At 41.7% G+C, this 13,910-nt stretch overlaps 1 protein-coding gene across 15 annotated transcripts in view; it reads left to right on the top strand.

Annotated features, from left to right (window-relative positions):
- VPS13D (vacuolar protein sorting 13 homolog D) overlaps positions 1 to 13,910 on the top strand; it is a 267,380-nt gene that overhangs the window by 30,024 nt on the left and 223,446 nt on the right. For 10 of the 15 annotated variants that reach the window (XR_009595826.1, XM_060396484.1, XM_042257232.1 and 7 more), the window contains exons 13-20: positions 662 to 862; positions 2,089 to 2,219; positions 3,049 to 3,124; positions 3,566 to 3,736; positions 4,914 to 5,044; positions 8,111 to 8,243; positions 9,758 to 11,971; positions 13,076 to 13,227. Coding sequence is in view for 14 of the 15 variants with exons in the window: in XM_060396484.1 (XP_060252467.1) it covers positions 662 to 862; positions 2,089 to 2,219; positions 3,049 to 3,124; positions 3,566 to 3,736; positions 4,914 to 5,044; positions 8,111 to 8,243; positions 9,758 to 11,971; positions 13,076 to 13,227 (3,209 nt within the window). In the remaining variant the exon portion in view is untranslated. Of the gene's footprint in view, positions 1 to 661; positions 863 to 2,088; positions 2,220 to 3,048; positions 3,125 to 3,565; positions 3,737 to 4,913; positions 5,045 to 8,110; positions 8,244 to 9,757; positions 11,972 to 13,075; positions 13,228 to 13,910 lie in introns of those variants that run through there. The other 5 variants (XM_042257233.1, XM_012187296.3, XM_042257230.1 and 2 more) reach the window with 2 other exon arrangements.

The raw sequence follows: 13,910 nt of genomic DNA, 5'->3' as shown, positions 1-13,910 counted from the left end.
AGTTGCTGTGCAGCATGTGGGATCTTCCCAGAACAGGGATCAAGCCTGTGTCTCTTGCATTGGCAGGCAGATTCTTTACTACTGGACCTCAGTGAAGCCTGAGAGTAGGTTTTAAGAGATACTTCGTTTACAACTCCATTACTGAATTTGAATATTTACATGGTTTCAAACAGATCTGAGTGGCAGTGATTGTTAAGAGAATCTGATCCAGTAAAAAAAGTTTGAAACCCTGAGGGCTTGAATACCAGTCCAGAGTCACCCTTTAGACCCAGGCTGTCCAGTATGGTAGCCGCAGTCACAAATGGCTATTTAAATTTATTCAGATAAAATGAAAAATTCACTTCCTCAGTTGGCTAGCCGCATGAGCCACAGTGCTCAGAGCCTCTTGTGGTTAGTGGCCACCATGTGGACAGTGCAGTGGATAGAGCATTGCGCCGTGTTGGGCATTGCTGCCTTAGGCTGTAGTTTGTCATGCATTTGACATTGCCCCTCATTTGACAGTAAGTTGATCAGAGCCCTTATAAGGCAGTTAGAGTCGTTTCATGTTGGTGAATAAAAGTCACCCTTGACTTTGGAGTTCTTTCCTAAAAGGGAGATGTTATGTCATATCATTGAGACTGCCATCAGTGCTTTGTAAACTTTCCCATGTGTTTTCTTAAAGCCTCTTCTTCCACATGTTCAGGCTCCGAGGAGTTTTTTGACCCTACTGCAGATGCCTCCTGTATGAACACGTACACAAAGCGAGACCACGTCTTTGCGAAACTGAACTTGCAGCTGCAGCGAGGGACTGTGACTCTGCTGCACCAGGAGCAAGGGGCTCCCCAGATGAACCAGAGTGCTTTCATGCAGCTTGAGTTTTCAGGTGCTGCCCCCAAGATGCTTCCTGATGCTCTCTATCTCCCCAGACACCAGTGTCCACTTGAGTCTCAGTATTTGCGGTAGTTCTGTTGCAGAAAGTTGCCATGGGTACTGAGTCATGGCCCCTGGGGAGCACAAGGTTAGGTTGTCTGTAAGCATTTGGTGATCACATTCATCAGTGGATCAATACATAATGTTGTTCTCTGTGTGTGTGTGTTTGATGACACCTTGTTTAATACATGTTGTTGATTTGTTAATGGATCTCATGGCCAGCGACACTGACACTGTAACTGATGTCTGAGTGAAGGTTATCTACTATATGTATTTCCTCTGTAAGACACAGTGCTCCTGCACTGTGCTTGGGGGCCCTCTTAAACAGTGAAATCACTAAAACAAAAAGCACAAAAATGCCAAAAATTTCCGCTAATTAGGTCATGATAAGGGCACTGGTATGAGCTGAAACAAGAAGGCAGAGTGTTGCCTTGTTCAACTTTAGCTGGAAACACGCACTTCAGGTGACTTGAATTTTTTGCTGCTCTGCACATGTCTGCAGAGCACTGTGAATTTTTTGCTGCTCTGCACATGTCTGCAGAGCACTGTGAATGTATTATTTTTGGGGTTACAGTAAATTTTAGTGAGTAGGTGAATTCGCAAATATGGAATCTGCAAATAATGAAAAAATTTTGACTTCTTTTTGTGGATTTGAATTGAAAGTACGTAAATAAATGCCCAGATGTTAGTTATGTCTTCTCGCAAATAGATTTATTGTAGTTCATAAAATAGGCATTTATCTGAGGTCTGTGAGTAGTTTAAAGGCAAGTGACCAAAAAAAAAAGCCAGTTTTTGACTGGCTTTGACTTTGTAATCTTGAGAGCTGAGAAGTCATAAACTTAGTGTGAACTAGCAGATGGTTTGAACTAAATTAAGAAGTGCTCTGTTTAAAATTCATTGTGTTGGAAAGCTTCTGATACTCCTTACAAATTTATGTCAGTGGACAGGAAAGCCTGGCATGCTGCAGTCCATGGGGTCGCAAAGAGTCAGACACGACTGAGCAACTGAACTGAACAAAAGTAGACATATAGATATGTAGGTAGGGTTATTTTGTTCCAATTCGAAGGAGAAATAGTTCATTATATCTGATAGTTCACTATAAAATATTATATCTAATACTTTGAAAATACTTAAGGCTATGATGGCATAGTATCAGCTCTTACCATTTATCTTCTGTAGGTGTAAAACTTCTAGCAGAATCTCTTCCTCGAAGAAACTCCTCCTTGCTCTTAGTCCGGTTGGGTGGACTCTTTCTGCAAGACCTGGCTACGGAAGGAACCATGTTTCCTCTTCTGGTCTTCCCTAATCCAGTACGTATAGCTGTATGATTCATCCAGGGTGTTGGTGAATTGCCATCTGTTTTAGGCAAGCGATTAGTAGTATTAACTTGATTCGTTCCGATATTTGATCATTTTGAGAGAGACACGCTGATCAGAATACAACTAGAGTTAGATAAGTTTTTTGATTTTGGTACCATGTGTTGGTGGGATTTATGACAGTGGCTTCCCCCCACTTGGTGTTGTAGCCCCCTTAGAATAGTTGCCTGAATTTGGAAGAAAATGCTATCTGCACGACTATTTCCTGTATTTCAGGGTCAGTGTTTGAATTTCCTCTGTATCTTGACAGTGATTTTCACGCATTCTGATCCTTAGTCACCAATAGGACTTCTCTCTCTAGAGTTACAGAAGAACCACTTCAAGTTTTCCCTATATGTGTACTTTTTAATATACAATATCCTTCTTAGACAAGAAGATCTTTGACCTTACTGAGTTGGCAAAGATATAATCAGAAGAGTTGAATCTTTAGCTCCTTATTATGCTTCCCAGAACTTTTTGGCTTGGGGGATTGGTGATAGGGTGGGAGGGCAGAATAAAAGTGTGAAAAGCTGTGCACGTCCAGTCCTCGTTGAGCAGTAGTTCATGTAGTGCCTAGTGCAGAGCGGCACGCTGCCTGTACAGGCAGGGGAAGGCACAGACTGGAGGGCTCGGCCTCCAGGTCTGCATCCCCTGGTGTCACATGAGTTTTGATTCAGCTGTGCTAAGCGAGAGTGATGTCAAAGGGGAAGATGGGAGAGAATGTGTGCATGGTGAATTGGCCCCTCTCACCCTGACCCTTATGTGTTTTGTGTGTGTTCATCAGCAAAAGGAAGTTGGCAGAGTCTCCCAGTCTTTTGGACTCCAAACAGCATCTGCAGACAGAAGCCATCATTATCCTGGTAAACTGTCATGTGTACTTAAATTCATCCTTAAAAATGCAATGATTACAGATCAGTAGTCTTGATCAGCGGTCAGAGAGGGAGTGAGTCCTGTTTTGTGCCCAGGGGTTTGCTGTGTGGATACTTATCTGACTTAGAGAACCCCCTGTGCTCTCCCTTGACTGGTGAGTGACTGGGGCAACTCACAAGGCCTCCAGGTCTCGGGTTCCGTGATGGGAGTGAATACAACAACCCAGCCTTGAGGAGTCCTGTTGATACCTAGAGGCTGTCCTTATTAGGCTCTCTATTTTATAAAGTTTTTGAAAATTAGGCTTAATTGGAAAATAATTGAGGAAATGTCTTTTTTTTCCTCAGAATTCTTTTCCAGTTATAAAGAATAAGGTGATTGTTTTGCTGTGTTCTATTTATTTTTTTTTTTCCCCTCTGGTTCTTTTCCTCTAGCTGCAGACCCAGATGACCCGGTTTTTGAGATGCTGTATGAGAGAAATCCAGTGCACAGCCATTTTGAGAGGCGGCTGAATGTCAGCACGAGGCCCTTGAACATCATATATAATCCCCAGGCTATTAAAAAAGTAGCAGACTTTTTCTACAAGGGAAAGGTTCATACCTCAGGTTAACTTTTTTGTTTGATTATGTTACTTTCTAATGACCTCTTTGTTGTCACTTCTGGGACAAGGGTTATTATTCTGGTGACCTGGTAGTGGCAGAAAAGGCCTGAGAGTAAGTGGAAGGTTGTCCTTCAATATTGAATCAAAGTGAATATCCTTGGAAAGTTGCTCTTCCAAGAGGAATCAATGACTTAATATTTTTTCTTTCTTTGTCTTCATTTAGCATGCATTTAAAATACTTTCCATCTATTACGACAGTGGTTTCCTTGGCTACCCAGGATATTTTAGGCCAGAGAATTTAGGAGGAATGTTCAAGAATTTCCTCCTAGATGACAGGATCAGTGGTCTGTTTTACTTGTTTGGTGCAGCAATAAATACTGCGGAGGTCATCATTGGACTCTTCTGTGTCATCACTGTTTTACATATGTCTGCCTTAGTCTTCCAAAAAGATTTGAGACAGTATGTACAAAAGAAACAATTCTGTTGATAGAGAAATCGATAAAACAGTAGTGCTTTCCTAAATCTATCCGTCACTCCCCTTTCATAAGAGTTGTTTTAGTTTTTGATCCAGTTTTTGAGTCTTTTCATGTACATGAATGTGCGTGCAGGCTTAGTTGCTCTTTACGATCCCATGGACCACAGCCCACCAGGCTCCTCTGTCCGTGGAATTTTCTAAGCAAGGATACTGGAGTGGGTTGCCATTTCTTCCTCTAGGGGATCTTCCCCCTCCTGGGATTGAACCCATATCTCCTTCATTGGCAGGTGGGTCCTTTACTACTGAGCCCTCTGGGAAGCCCCTTTCATGTAGACGGTGACCATAAATGTCTTGGCTTCATTGCTCTGACACTGATAGAATGTAGAAGGCAAATCCTCCTAGATTTTTTTTTAGTAATGATCATGCTTTTAAGGTTTTTGAAATATAATAGTGTAGAATCTTTCAGAAAATGATTCTAGAAGTTCTAATAACTTAGATACCCATCTCTTATGTACTTAACCTTTCTCTTCATGGCTGTCCCTCACTGTCTTGGCCACATTCCTGTAACCCCAGCTCAGGCTGGAATAAGGAACTCTTGTTGTACAGACTGTTTTTTAGCTTTGGTGAATTCCTGGTGAGAGTAGATGTTGCAGCGCGTTCTTTCATCCAACCATAAGAAGACTCTTGGATATTTCCAATCTTGCAGGTTTTGGTTATCAATCTGAACTTGAGTTGAGAGTGGCTGAAGCTGCGCGAAGACAGTACAACAGACTGAAGATGCAGACCAAGGCGGAAATCCGACAGACTCTTGACCGATTGCTAGTGGGTGATTTCATTGTAAGTGGACATAACGAATGCTCCTTTTGGAGGGTTGGGAAGAGGAAGGCATTCTTTCTGGGAAGTTCTTTATCTACAGTAGAGAGTCATGCTTGTATCAGTTACACTGATAAGTAAACGGAATCTATGAAATACTTATTAGCTAGCAAAAAATGAAATCCCATGTCTTTTACAGTTAGGTTGTAATAAATAAAAACAAATGACTGAGACTAGATCATATATTATTTCTTCCTTGTTTCCATCTTAGAACATTCCCAAGACTTGTCTTTGTTCCATTTTCTAGACCTGACATTTTGTAAATATTTCAATTAAGAACATCCCCTTTTATTTACTGTTATCAGAAGAAAAACAATTGGAATGATGCCCCAGTAATTTTTTGTTTTAAAGATTTGTTTGTTTACTTTTTTGGCTGTGGTGGGTCTTTGTTGCTGCATGTGGGTTTTTTTTCAGTTGAGGCGAGCAGGATGTTGTGGTGCACGGGCTTCTCATTGCAGTGGTTTCCCTTGTTGTGGAGCACGGGTTCTAGGTGTGTGGGCTCAGTAGCTGTGGCTCGCGGGCTTAGTTGCTCTGCTGCATGTGGGATCTTCCCGGACCAGGGATTGAAACAGTGTCCCTTGAACTGCAAGGAGGATTCTTAACCACTGGTTCACCAGGGAAGCCTGATCTCCCAGTTTTGATTCCTGGGAGTGATGGTCACTTTGTGATGCTGAGTGCCCAGCTGACATGAGGATGCTTGTGCACAGGGTGAGCCAAGAAACATCTCAACAGTCCAGCTAAACTGAGCTTCTGGCCCTGTGGCCTGGGGATGCGCTGCTCAGACGCAGCAGTAGGTGTACCACTCAGAGGGTAGCTTGTAGTTGGTGCAGAGCCAGCTGGGAGTGTAAGGGATGGCAGAGATGTTCGGGGGAAACACTTAGGGGTTTGTTGTATGGGATGCAGAATTTGTCCTGTGTTTTTGTTTTTGGATGTATTTCAACACAAATAACAACATTTAGTACTTCTGATTATCTTAGACCAAGAGGTTTCTCTTTCATGGCATTTATATAAATTAGCTTTTGCTACTACATATAATTACCAAATGTTACTATTACAACATGTAATTATATAAATCATATTATATATTTATATAGTATATATAAAATGTATAAATTATATATTTACGAATAACTAGGACATGGAAGCAACCTAGATGTCCTTTGACAGAAAAATGGATAAAGAAGTTATGGTACATACACACAATGGAATATTACTCAACTATGGAAAGAAATGCATTTGAGTCAGTTCTAATGAGGTGGATGAACCTAGAGCCTATTATACACAGTGAAGTAAGTCAGAAAGAGAAAGATACTGTATATTAAGGCATATCTTTGGAATCTGGTATGCAGATGACACCACTCTTTTGGCAGAAAGTGAAGAGGAACTAAAAAGCCTCTTGATGAAAGTGAAAGAGGAGAGTGAAAAAGTTGGCTTAAAGCTCAACATTCAGAAAACAAAGATCAGGGCATCCGGTCCCATCACTTCATGGGAAATAGATGGGGAAACAGTGGAAACAGTGTCAGACTTTATTGTTTTGGGCTCCAAAATCACTGCAGATGGTGACTGCAGCCATGAAATTAAAAGACGCTTACTCCTTGGAAGGAAAGTTATGACCAACCTAGATAGCATATTCAAAAGCAGAGACATTACTTTGCCAACAAAGGTCTGTCTAGTCAAGGCTATGGTTTTTCCAGTGGTCATGTATGGATGCGAAAGATGAGCACCGAAGAATTGATGGGTTTGAACTGTGGTGTTGGAGAAGACTCTTGAGAGTCCCTTGGACTGCAAGGAGATCAGCCCTGGGTGTTCTTTGGAAGGACTGATGCAGAAGCTGAAACTCCAGTACTTTGGCCACCTCATGCGAAGAGTTGACTCATTGGAAAAGACTCTGATGCTGGGAGGGATTGGGGGCAGGAGGAGAAGGGGACAACAGAGGATGAGATGGCCAGATGGCATCACCGACTTGATGGACGTGAGTTTGAGTGAACTCCGGGAGTTGGTGATGGACAGGGAGGCCTGGCATGCTGTGATTCATGGGGTCACAAAGAGTCGAACATGACTGAGTGACTGAACTGGACTCAACTGATGGAATCTGGAAAGATGGTACTGACAGTTCTACGTTCAAGGCAGCAAAAGAGACATAGACATAAAGAACAGACTTTTGGACTCAGTGGGAGGTGGCGAGGTAGGATGATTTGAGAGAATAATATTGAAACATACACATTACCATATGTAAAATAGATAACCAGTGCAAGTTTGATGTATGACTCAGGGCACCCAAAGCTGTTGCTCTGTGATTGACAACCTGGAGGGATGGGGTGAGGAGGGTGGTGGGACGGAGTTTAGGAGGAGGGGACACATATATACCTATGACTGATTCATATTGATATATTGCAAAAACCATCACAATATTGTAATTGTCCTCCAATTAAAATAAGTAAATTGAAAAAAATACATAAATTGTTAATTTGTTACTGTATATAATCTTCTTTGATAATATTTATATAAATTAGCTAATTTATGTAACAAATTCATGGGAAGAGCCATTTACAAATTCATGAATTGGTCTATTTTATATATTTCAAATGTCAAAGCTTATGTTTTCCTGTAAGATATTTTGGCCTGAAAGTTTGTGCTTAGCAATGGCCATGAATAAGTAAAAATATTTGGATTTCTCATTTATTTGAATTCTTTAATTTATACAATACTTTTCAAGTATTAAGTCTTTAGAAATAAGACCTTTCTTAAACCGTTGATCATCAGAATCAAAGAGCAAGCAACCCTCAAACCAGTAATTTGCACATTTTTCTCTCCCACTTCAGCCATTTGCCTGTGGTAATGTCTCATATCCTTAAGCATTTGGATCCACTTTTGTCTTAAATGTTTTTTCGCTTTATACTAGAGACCATTAGGTCACCCTGTGAGCCTAGTGTGACCTTCAGGGAGGCTTGAGCTCCAGCTGATAAAGCTGGCCTCTCTTAGCTGTTGTAGTTCAAGACTATTTAATTGTGCTTGATTCTATTTTTATAGGAGGAGAGTAAACGGTGGACTGTGCGACTGGACATTTCTGCCCCTCAAGTGATATTTCCTGATGACTTTAAGTTCAAGAATCCTGTGTTGGTTGTTGTGGATCTAGGAAGAATGCTGTTGACCAACACCCAAGGTACAGTGTGAATGTGAAGTAATAAAGGCGTATCTTGGCAGATTGATCTCTCTCTCTCACTGAACCATGTAAAACTTAAGAAGTTTATTTAACATTTCTAGGCTCCAAAGTTAACTTGTTACTTTTTTATGTAATAGTTTTATTGAGATCCATTTGAAAATATACAATTCAGTTGTTTTTGGTATATTCATAAAATGGTACAGCTCTCACTGTTATCTAATTCCAGAACGTTTTCGTTGTCCCAAGAAGACATTCTAGACCCATATGTCTATTACCACCTCTCCTAGCCCTTGCTAACCACTAATCTTTCTATCTCTGTTTATTTGCCTGTTCTGAACAGTTCATGTGAATAGAATCATGTAATATGAGACCTTTTATGTATGACTCCTTTCACTTAGCTCAGTGTTTTCAAGGTTTATCCATTTTGTGAAAGAAGGGAAAATGAAAGTGTTAGTCGCTTAGTTGTGTCCGACTCTTTGACCCCTTGAACTGTAGCCCTCCAGGCTCCTCTGTCTGTGGAATTCTCCAGGCAAGAATACTGGAGAGGATAGCCATTCCATTCTCCAAGGGATCTTCCCAACCCAGGGACTGAACCCTGGTCTCCTGCATCATCTGAGCCACCAGGGAAGCCCTGTAGCATGTTATCAATACTTCATTTCTGTTTGTGGCTAAATGATGTTCCCTCTTATTGATATACTACATTTTATAATATTTATCCACTCATCAGTTGGTGGACATTTGGTTGTTTCTACTCTTTGGCTGGTATGAGCTTGGCCCTAAGCGGGTGTGAAAAGGGAATTACATCCAAAGAAAAGGATCACACAACTGCAGAGAGTACCTACTTGGATTTATAAAACACTAATGTGACAGAGACACAGGTGACCAAACCCAGGGATGTGTTTTTGTAGTTGTTGCGACACTGCTCAGGTGCAGAAGAGAGGGGTTGAGTGAATTTGGGGCTGGAAACTTGACATATTAAGCAATTACTGCGCGCCAAGTGCTGATCTAACACTCGGGTATTGTGTTGAGGAAGGCAGAGGAAACCTCTGTTCTTTTGGAACCTCCTAGTTGGAGGAACAAAACGAACACGTAGATGAATACAGGAAAAAGTAAACAAATGAGGAGGGCTGGTGATGGCAGCTCCTGCAGTGCAGCTCCGATGTTGGGGGGCGGGGGGACAGTGACCAGAGGGCATTGTTGGCTTCTGCACCCTGACATGTGTTCCTATGTTAGCAGGTCTCCATCTTTTCCTCATGTTCCATGAACTTTTACTCTTTGTGTTTTGATTTCCCAATCAGTAGATAAGTTCACTCTGAATACATGGGAAATACAGAATACTATGCTTAGAGTTTTCATCCATTGATTTTTTAAATCAGGGCTGCTGCTTCTTTCTTGTTGTTGTTCAGTCTCTTAAGTCGTGTCCGACTCTTCTCTACTTTTCTTAATTATTACATTAAATGGAGGAGGAAGGCAAGAGCTGACATGTACTTTAAATCTTCTGTTTTCATCTGCAGATGATTCCAAGAGGAAGAATGGGGATGGGTCAGCATTGGAAGAGAATCAGTTCAGTGATGATGAATATAAGACCCCTCTTGCCACACCTCCTAATACCCCACCTCCCGAGACTAGCAGCAGTAATGGGGAGAAAACACCTCCATTTTCTGGAGTCAAGTTCAGTGAAGAGCAGCTTCAAGCACATCTAATGAGCACGAAAATGTACGAGAGGTACTCCCTGTCCTTTCTCGACCTGCAGATCATGGTTGGACGTGTGAAGGACAACTGGAAGCATGTCCAGGATATTGATGTGGGACCGACCCACGTGGTCGAGAAATTCAATGTTCACCTCCAGTTAGAACGTCGATTGATTTATACATCAGATCCCAAGTACCCTGGAGCTGTCCTCTCAGGCAACTTACCAGACCTGAAGATCCACATCAATGAAGATAAAATATCTGCTCTGAAGAATTGTTTTGCTCTCCTGACCACCCCAGAAACGAAGACTTTTGACTCTCAGATGAAGGAGAAGATTTTTCCCCAAGGGGGACAGCGGGGAAGTTTGCAAGACTCTGTGATGAACTTGACCCAGAGCATTGTGATGCTGGAGCAGCATACTCGGGAGGTCTTGGTGGAGTCACAGCTCCTCCTGGCGGAGTTTAAGGTGAATTGCATGCAGCTTGGTGTTGAGAGCAATGGCCGGTACATCTCTGTGCTCAAGGTGTTTGGCACCAATGCTCACTTTGTGAAGAGGCCTTATGACGCTGAGGTCTCCCTCACTGTTCATGGTTTGCTCCTGGTGGACACCATGCAGACATATGGCGCTGATTTTGACCTTTTGATGGCCTCCCACAAGAACTTGAGCTTTGATATCCCAACAGGAAGCCTCCGGGACAGCAGGGCCCAGTCTCCTGTCTCTGGGTCCAACGTGGCCCACCTCACGAGTGCTGCCACACGGAACAACCAGTCAGCCACTAGTATTTCTCTGGACAGAGTTCTCACCAAAGAGCAAGAGTCCCTCATAAAACTGGAATATCAGTTTGTGAGTTCAGAGTGCCCGTCCATGAATTTGGATAGCACTCTTCAGGTGATTTCATTGCAGGTGAATAATTTGGATATCATCCTAAATCCAGAGACAATTGTGGAGCTGATTGGTTTTCTTCAAAAATCTTTTCCCAAGGAAAAAGATGAATTGAGTCCTCAACCTTTAATGACTGATTTTGAAAGAAGCTTTAGGGAACAGGGAACTTACCAATCTACATATGAACAAAACACAGAGGTTGCGGTGGAAATCCACAGACTTAACCTGCTGCTCCTTCGGACGGTGGGAATGGCTAATGGAGAGAAATATGGCAGAAAGATTGCAACAGCGAGTATAGGTGGCACCAAAGTTAATGTCTCCATGGGCAACACATTTGATATGAATGGTTCTCTCGGCTGTTTGCAGCTTATGGATTTGACACAGGAGAATGTTAAGAACCAATATGTTGTCAGCATTGGAAATTCCATAGGCTATGAAAATATCATCAGTGATATTGGCTTCTATGAATCTGTATTTGTCAGAATGGAAGACGCAGCCCTCACTGATGCTCTGAGTTTCACCTTTGTTGAGAAATCTAAACAGGAATGTTTTCTCAACCTCAAGATGGCCTCCTTGCATTACAACCACTCCGCTAAATTCTTGAAGGAGCTGACGTTGTCCATGGATGAGCTGGAAGAAAATTTTCGAAGTATGCTGAAAAGCGCAGCCACCAAAGTCACCACAGTCCTAGCCACTAAGACAGCCGAGTACAGTGAGATGGTGTCGCTCTTTGAAACTCCCAGGAAGGCCCGGGACTCCTTTTTCTTAGAAGAAAATGAACCATATGGGTTTGGCCTAGGAGCGTCTCATTCTGACACCGTAAAGCTCATCTTGAACATAAACATTGAATCACCAGTGGTTTCCATCCCTCGGAAGCCTGGCAGTCCTGAGTTGCTGGTAGGACACTTGGGACAGATCTTCATCCAGAATTTTGTGGCAGGAGATGATGAATCCAGAAGTGACCGTCTGCAAGTGGAAATCAAAGACATTAAATTATATTCTTTGAACTGCACTCAATTGACAGGCAGAGAGGGCCCCGGGCTGGAAATGAGCCGGGCATTCTGCCCTCTGTCTGGGTCTGCCAGTGCCAATAGTCAGGAGGAAGCTCACTTCACCCGACATGATTTCTTTGAATCTTTGCATAGAGGTCAAGGTGAGGCATGGGTATCTTTTGTCTCATTTTGTTTAGATTCCAGACCCAGCCATGAAGGTAGTACCTGGCTTAAAATAACAACAAAAACCTTTCTTTTAGAATTACCCTAAGTGAATATTTAAGAAGTTAAAATAGAATTTTAATAGAATGCTTTCATATTATGTTTGAATGTTTGCACCTTTTCCCACTGAATACCGTTTTTGGCAAAATAAGGATTTTTTAAGTGGCCCCCTTGGGTGAGTGTTCATTCACTGGGATTCAGTGGGTGGATTCTGTTAAGAGTATTATGTAATTTCGTCAATGCATCTGACTTTTTCATTCCTAAGCTGTAGATCTTTCCTAGTTAAATATTGTAGTCTAAGACAGCTGGAGGGATTGACAGAAATAGAATGTGAAATTTAGTCTGTGGATGTTATGGTCTCTGTTGACTATCCTGTCATCTTCTGTAATGGTTTGGTGCAGGGTTCTAGGAATAAAGTGCTTGTAAGTATGTATTCTCGATCTGATCTGCTAAAACCAAGCAGTTCAATCTATTAGTCTTGGCATCTGTAGAAATCAGGTAAGCTATATTGATTGGTGAAGATATTAATGCCTTTGAGAACTCCTGTATACACTGATTCATTTTTACATAGTTACCAAAAGATTGCTTTCTCTGCTTGGGTTAAAAGTTGTTCACTTAGAATTCTGTTTTGTCCTTGATTCTGAGTTAGGCCCAATAAGAGGAATCAGTCTAAAGCTGGGCACGGATGAGCAGTTTTGTTTGGAAAATGCCAGCTTGGGAGGTTAAGAGAAGCTTACTGAGGACCCTTGCCTGGGTTAATGCTCACTGCATCAGATTTTGAAACCATCAAATGGAGCCTGTTATGAAAAGAGCTGTAGCATGCTCTTTATGTGTAAATTTATCTTATACCCTTGGTTGCTGTGAGTTTTGGTCTTGGAATAGTTGCCAAGGTTTGTTCTCAATTGTAGACCCTCGGTGCCAGGCTAACCTGCCTTCCTGGTCTAAGAGCAACTCCTGGGCTTGTTTATATACCCTCACTTAATCAGCAATGACGCAGTCAGTCTGAGTGTTTCTAGTTGGTCATTTCTTTTCTCTTATGCCAGCTTTTCACATCCTCAACAACACGACCATTCAGTTTAAACTGGAGAAGATCCCTATAGAGAGAGAATCTGAACTGACTTTCTCACTTAGTCCAGATGACCTGGGAGCGTCTAGCATCATGAAGATTGAAGGGAAATTTGTCAATCCAGTTCAAGTAAGCACGCTATTGATTTTTTTGTCAGGACAGTTGAAGTCATGTAATGATTTTGTATTTGTTATATACATGTGTTATGTTTATGTCTTGTTGTATTTTGTATATATAAAATGTTGGAAGGAAAATATAAATTCAAAGAGATATTGTTCATGCACATTATTGTCAATAACTTGTTCCAATAAGCATGGTATCCTTTTATCATGTCCTTCTATCACTGAATCAGTCTTTGTTAGCTTCTTCATGTGGAGGGGTGAATTATAGAGTGGAACAGGGCAAATCGTTAATTCTGTTGCCATTAAGAAATGAGGAAAATTATTGCTTAAAAAGTCAGGATCTCTCTTTCCCAGAGTGTTACAATTCTTGTCACACTTTTGGCATATGTGGCCCACCTATAAAACAATCTGATTATCTGAGCTGTTGACAGATCCTTTCAAGGGAGAATTAGTCTTGCCCTCATGGAAATGAAATGGGTCGGGGGTGTATGTGGTATGTTTGTATACATCTTTCATCCTTTTTCTTTCAAAAGTGTCATTTTTCCCGCTTTCACAGGCAAGAGAGCAAAAAGCATAGCATTATAAAACAGCAAGGATAGGCAGGGTCTTAGGACAGTGCACGGGCTCTAGAGCAGTGACTGGTCGTTGGTTTGGTAGCTGCTCTGCATTAACCCAGGGGTGCTGTTAACA

Source organism: Ovis aries, chromosome 12 (genome assembly GCF_016772045.2).
Source record: "Ovis aries strain OAR_USU_Benz2616 breed Rambouillet chromosome 12, ARS-UI_Ramb_v3.0, whole genome shotgun sequence".
Lineage (NCBI taxonomy): Eukaryota > Metazoa > Chordata > Mammalia > Artiodactyla > Bovidae > Ovis > Ovis aries.
The sequence above is the reverse complement of the archived record's forward strand: the minus strand, read 5'-3'. Positions and strand labels throughout refer to the sequence as shown.